Here is a 6,953-nt window from a genome sequence, read left to right as displayed (position 1 = left end):
AGCATAGGTTCTGGAATGTCCCAAACATGTGGATCCTCCTCTCACTTAGTTTCAAAAATGTGTGGTTGTGGGGAAAGATTGTTGTTGTTGAAGGCAACTACATTGAATAACAAAGGGAGATTATTTTATAGATGTAGAAATTGGGCAGTAAGTGAGAAGAAATGCTTTATTTTTTTTGTTGATAATTGTATTCGTGATTTGTAATTTTTTTTTTGCAGAGTAATTCAACCTGTAACTTCTTTGAATGGGTTGATGAAGGAGCTTTTGAAATTGAAGGAAGCTTACAAAGGAAGAGTGAAGAAGTTGAAGTTTGTATTGAAAATGTTGTGTCGGACCTAAGGAAGAAGAAGGAGAAGTTGAAGAAGAAATTAGAGCAAGAGAGAAAAAATTTCAAAATCATGTTGGTGTTTTTTGTATTGTCATGGGCATTAACAACAATGCTTTCTATTATTTTGTCTTGAAGATAAATTGTAATTAGATAGGTAATGTTGTGTTGTGGATGTACTTTGAAGTTTTTAATTGAATAAAATGTGGAAGTTCAGTTCAATTGTGCCTAGTTCAATTCTACCCCTGCCCTGATGGTTGTAATGTGCATTTGTGTTATAAGAGTGAGAGTTCCCATGAAATAAATGTCAACGTCTATGTCTGAGTACAGATATCAAATTGCTTGAACTTCTGAATGTGACAATAACTTGAAGAAGCAATTAACATGAAGTGTGTTTTACAAACTCAGAATGCAACAATTTTGTTTGCTGTGAAATTATGCAGAGCTGTGAACTTATGCAGAACTGAGTGGTTGAGATGACACTTTTGCAGAAACCAGTTTATACAATCAATATTATGATCTGAGCAACTTTCTTTATCCAATTGTGACTTGTTTCAGCAGTGAACAAAGTTTAAACAATTGTAATTCTCATTTTGACTATGTCAGTTGCTTTCAATCATCAAATTGAAGCCAAATCAGCAAGAACAATTGCAGTAATATCACTCTTGGTGAACAATTGCAGTAGTATCACTCAAAATCCATTATATAATTTTGTATAAGGAGTCTCTCAAAATAATAGGGGATTCTAGGTACTAAACCATTCATCCCATCCCACGGCTACCCTAAACTTGATGGATGCCTATTTCCAGAATTAAACTCCTGCACCAATTTCCAGAGCATATTGTGCAGTCTCTTACTCAGGATAATTCATCTGGTTTTGATGATAAACATGACTCCAGTTCTAATGGTATAGTTGAGAAAGCAGCAGAAGCTCCAACTCCAAGTCCTAATGATAAAAGTAGCATGATTGAGAAGGGAAATAAGAGAAAAGTTGTGGCAAAGAGGCTAGAATGACTTAGATAAGGTTCTATGTCACCCCAAAATTTGGTAGCTATTCTATAATGGTAGCTATATCACAGTTATAAATAAGGTTATGATATGAATAAGGTTCTCAAATTAGCACCGAATAAAGGTTCTGATATGAATAAATAATGCACTAAATAAAGCACCGAATAAAGGACTGAATATAACACATTGAATAATATAAAAGTGGTCCATGACATTGAATACAACAGTAGTATTGGTCCCAGACATTGAATAATATAGCAGCACCGAATACAACACTAGTAATGGTGCCTGATAAAGTGGTCCCAATGGTCCTTCAGCACTATAAACAACACAATAATACAACCAACAATAGCTAGTGGTCCCTGACTACTTTAATGTACATGACAAAAAATACTGTACCCACTACTAATGGTCTCCCTAGGTGGGTCAGACTGATTACAAAAAGTCGATTCCTACACTAGAAAATCAATTGCAGCTTGCTTGAGACCCTATAATGTGTCCAACCAGTCTTGTTCCCCCTTGACGGATATCTTCCTCATCTCTTCTTGATCTCCTTCCAGCTGATGCAGATGCAGCCCTTCCCGCTGATGCAGATGTAGCCCTTCCAGCTGAAGTAGAAGTTGGTGCAGAGGCATTCCTTACTTCCTGTGAAATGAGTAAGGTAGTTACATATCAAATACTTGTAAATAAATGTAGTAAATAAAAGTTACATTATAACATACCTTGTTTTTCTTTCAATGACTTAAACTCCATTCCCAATCTAAATTTGAACCCCTTCGTCATATCTTCCTCAACAATCCCCTCTTCCTCCTCACCATCCAGTACCAAGTCTTGTACTTCCACATTTCCCTCCATCCCACCAAAATCTTCTTCATCCTCTGCTTCACCTTCTTCAACAACATAACCACAGGCTTCATCCTCTTCCCCCATCTCCTCTACTCCTTCTTCAACTGCTTCCTCACAAAAGGAAAGAAAAATAATTTCATCTGGCTGACTTGATAATGTCAAAATTACAATAAAATTATGCTCTAATGCACCAATGTAAAATGTTATCTAATAAGAAATGTCTATTTAAATACCAACTTTTGATAAATAAATTTTTAATTCAAAGATATAATTAAGAGCAAGATATAATAACTCTTTAACGAAAAAGATGTCAAATATATAAAATCAAGCTATGTAATTTGTTCATATGTTTAACCCTAACCAAGAAGAACAACAATGGCACCCAAAAAACTTATAATGCAACGACCACTGCTTAGTTGATGTGAATGAGAGGCAATAACTTTTGCACTTATATACATGATGGGTTTGAAGATTATAGAAGAAAACAGAAACATTAAGACAACATTAAAACGTCTTGGAAAGGATCAAAGGAGAAAAAAACCAAAAGTTTCTAAGCTTGAGAGAAGACTTGGACTACAGAAAACGCGTTAGTGAAAAGTGCTTATTTAGTTGCCGTGATTGACCTGCTGTAGAATAATAATGAGCCATATTAAAAGAGCCAAAGAAAATAGAGACAAAAAAGAAAGAGTCCAAGTTTAAGTCTTTGAAAACAGAGTATTTTATATATATGTATACCCATTTGAAAGGTATGTTTTCTTACTATTGATATATAATAGATTTAATTAAGTTTCAAAATTTTTATAAATTTAAATATTTTCAATTAAATTCTTATTAAAAAATTATATTGAGTATTCAATTTTTTATATTTCTTAATTAAATATCTCTTATTTAAGTTTGTTATAACTGATTAATATAGTTGTTATATTATCATGTCATTTAACTTAGTTGTCTTCTATGGATCAATAAATGAGAGGATTTGTAGTTATATAAAACAAACTAATTTGGATATTTTTGTTGATTTTTCTATTGTTTCTCTATTGTACATTATAAATATATTTATAGATGTATATTAAAAAAATTAATATACCAATATCAATATATTTTTAGTATTCGTTAAAGGGTAACATTAAAAAAAAAACCAATATTGAATCTAAACTCCAAACAAATATGTATGTAGAAATGTAGGTAGGTCTCTTAATTTTTAATTTTCTTTCTCAAGTCCTAATTTTTTTTTTAATTGATTCAATTAGATCTTTTGATTATACACCAACAATGTTAAAGATATCTCATGTGTTCTTTCGTAAGATTTTTTGTATTTTAAATTTTTTGATTCATGTGTCATATCAATGTTGTGTTATTTGACACTATGAGTGTAAGTTGATAGTAGTAAAGCCACATATTAGTATTAGCGTCACATGTCAATGATGGTGCCAAATGTGATTATCTTATATTTAATTTAGTCCCTATGTTTATTTATTTTTTATTTAATTCAGTTTCATTTGTTATTCAAATGGGGTTACTTTCTAGACCATCTCAACTTCTTCTTCCACCACCCTAATTCCACAATTGCCTTTAGTGTCATATCAATGTTGTGTTATTTGACACTATGAGTGTAAGTTGATAGTAGTAAAGCCACATATTAGTATTAGCGTCACATGTCAATGATGGTGCCAAATGTGATTATCTTATATTTAATTTAGTCCCTATGTTTATTTATTTTTTATTTAATTCAGTTTCATTTGTTTTTCAAATGGGGTTACTTTCTAGACCATCTCAACTTCTTCTTCCACCACCCTAATTCCACAATTGCCTTTAGTGAAAACGTAATGATTAAAAGATATATGGAAAACATGAAACAGATTTCCATATCCAGTTAATCCTTCAACAGATATTAATATTCGTTGACGAATATCAACTTCCGTTGAAGACCTAATGCATCTCCCTTTTCCGTAGACCCTTTCAACGATTTTTTTTATTTATATTTTATATCAAAACAATTTTTAATTTTCATAATAAATATACAAAAAATTTTAAATCAACTACAAATAAATCAACACATAAATAACTCTAAAAAAATTAATTAATAAATCAAAAATAAAATAAAATAAAAAGATCGCGAATGCCAATCAGAAATGAGATATCCGTAGACGGATATGGACATCCGCGTTGAAGACTAACGGATATCTCATTTTCGTGTCCCATTTCCGTGGCCTTCAACGTTTCCCTCTTAGTTTTTTCATGCGCAAAAAGATACACCTCATATTACCAACATCGCATAGCACATACGAGCAAAACATTCGAGCGTAAAGGGGCGTTTGTGAGCAACCTTGATATAAAACATGGTATTGGGAAAATTCCAAGGAGTTATGTGTCCCACAACACCAACTGGTTTCAGTAATGTGTATGCATGGAACACTTTAGACATTTTGAAGACCTTTCCATGAATCTTATCAGCATAGTAACGTTGAGTGTTTGTTGTTGCTGGAACTTCCAAATTCTTACACATGTGATACAACTTCCCTGCGTCAATGGCATCTAGTGTTGCAAGTTCTCCTGCGTGTTCATCAATTAGTTCCGCCCATTTCATGAGTATTTTAGCTCTATCATAGTGACAATGGAAGCAACTGAGGAAACTAAATTAGAATGGAAGTAACTCAGGGAAAAGGAAATGAAAAATTAAAAAGGAAGAGGAGGAGAGCATGAAGAGAAGAAAAGAGAGAAATGAGTGGTTATGTGGGGGTGTGAGGCTAACGGAAATGATTGCAAAAAAATAAAAGAGGAAGGGGAGGAGAAGAGGAAGAAAGGGGAAAAGACAAATGAGTGGTTTTATAGTAGATGCGGCACTAGAAAGGGAGAGTGAATGATATTAGGGTTTTAAATTAAAAAGGATAAAAGTAAAAATAAATTTACCTAGGGTTAGTTTTGGAATATAAAAAAAATTGAAGAGAAGGGTGTGATGGTGTAGGGAGAAAGGTGTGGTGGTGTAAGGAGTAGCTCCTTTTTTAAATTGAGTAATGTTGTTTAGGAGTGACAATGCAGACTAGTCCAACCCGTTTAGGACCAGCCAACACTTGGCTCGTAATAGGGTGTTGCTCCCTCCACCTCCCCAAGTGCTCCTCCACCTCCCCATTATTTTCATTTATTTTCAAAAATATTTTACACCTCCCTACTATTTTCTTTTATTCCAAAAATACCCTACACCTCCCCACTATCCTTAACAATCTTCCTCTTTCTCTCCTTGCATTAATAGAGCATTTACATGGCTCATTAATGGAGCATTTACATGCCTCAAATTTGAACTTTATGATATTTCCTCTTAAATAAGTTTGATTCAATCTTATTTTTGTTGTTCAATATATTTTTTTCTTCAAATTACTTAATAAATGGTAAAATTTGGTTCTAAATTTCTAGAAAAATGTTTATATATATGTGTGTTTTTTTTACATTTAATATCTATAATTTGTAATATTATATTATGTTTTAACTTACAGACATGTTCGACTCAAATAGCTTGAATAAACTATTTAATTTATTAGATAAATAATATAAAAATATTATTAAATACTTAAAACATAAAAGAAAAGTTATTTGTTAAAGACTTTGATTTTATTTAGTTTTTTTTTGTCGTTAAAGTTAGTATATAATAATAATAATATATTATTATTTACTATTAATATAAAATGGAAGTGGTAGAAGCACTAATATTTAAGTTTTCTCTGAATTTTATATTTTGCAATATATCACAAATTCAAATCTGACCATTAATGTAGAGAGAAAGAGAAAGATTGTTGAGATAGTAGAGAGGTATAAGGTATTTTTGGAATAAAAGAAAATAGTAAGAATGTGTAAAATACTTTTGAAATAAATGAAAATAGTGGGAAAGTGAATGAGCACTTGGGAAGATGGAGGGAGCAATACCCCTCATAATATGTACATTAGGCTAGCCCACCCCACATTAAAACTAACCAATGAGTCCATGAGACCCATATACTTGACTTGATTTTTTTTCCTCAACTAATAGCAAACTTCATATACCAAGTTTACATATGTCAGGGGACTCAAAACTTCATCTTGCCCTATACTTTTCATTGTAGGCTAGTGTGCCGGTCGGCTTGGTTTGCTCTACATTGTCACCCCTAATGTTGTCCTAGTTTAAATTGACACCAATTTTTTTTATATAAATATAATATATTTTTATTAAATATTTCTAGAATTACTTTGAAACTAATTCTAACTATATTATTGAATTCTATTTAAATAAAATGCTTTTAAAAAGTTTTTATTAATGTTGTGATTTTAGAATAAAATAACTAATATATATTTTTAAATTTTTGAAAAAGAAATTCAACAACTTAAGTTCATGAACTAGACAATTAAAAAAAAGGATTAAAACATTTTTTCTAGATATTTATACTTACATTTTTCTTCATCAAAGAGACGCGCGCATACAATTGAAATCAAAGAATATAATCATAAATTAGTTTCAGAAATATTAAAACTTATTTTAATTAATAAAAATATATGTAAATATGACTTATAAATATTATTATATTTTTACATAAATTTAAGTTTCAATTATAAAAAGAGCAAGTATTTAGAAATACTATCTTAGTTATACATATTTTTTTATAAGATTAAAAGTAATTTATTGAAATGAATCTAATACTATCTTAAAATTGGTTTAAAAATTTTCAGAAATATTTAATAAAAATATCAATTTTAATAAAAAATATTATTATAACATTTATATAAAAAAATTATCACAATTTAAAGA

At 30.6% G+C, this 6,953-nt stretch overlaps 1 protein-coding gene across 1 annotated transcript; it reads right to left on the bottom strand.

The window, feature by feature from the left end:
• Positions 1-1,527: 1,527 nt before the first annotated feature.
• LOC106773939 lies at positions 1,528-2,562 on the bottom strand. Its single transcript, XM_014660706.2, has 3 exons — positions 2,541-2,562; positions 2,056-2,283; positions 1,528-1,978 (listed from the first exon to the last, which is right to left on the bottom strand). The coding sequence occupies exons 2-3, from the start codon at positions 2,261-2,263 to the stop codon at positions 1,869-1,871; spliced, it is 318 nt and encodes a 105-aa protein (XP_014516192.1). The 5' UTR covers positions 2,264-2,283; positions 2,541-2,562; the 3' UTR covers positions 1,528-1,868.
• Positions 2,563-6,953: the final 4,391 nt, after the last annotated feature.

This window comes from Vigna radiata, chromosome 9 (assembly GCF_000741045.1).
Source record: "Vigna radiata var. radiata cultivar VC1973A chromosome 9, Vradiata_ver6, whole genome shotgun sequence".
Taxonomy (NCBI): Eukaryota; Viridiplantae; Streptophyta; class Magnoliopsida; order Fabales; family Fabaceae; genus Vigna; species Vigna radiata.
The sequence above is the reverse complement of the archived record's forward strand: the minus strand, read 5'-3'. Positions and strand labels throughout refer to the sequence as shown.

Bases quoted from the DNA above. Each gene is read 5' to 3' on its own strand.
- LOC106773939 (XM_014660706.2), bottom strand. From the start codon at position 2,263: ATGGGGGAAGAGGATGAAGCCTGTGGTTATGTTGTTGAAGAAGGTGAA. The intron at 1,979-2,055 runs GTATGTTATAAT...CTCATTTCACAG, and splicing joins GTCATTGAAAGAAAAACAAG to GAAGTAAGGAATGCCTCTGC.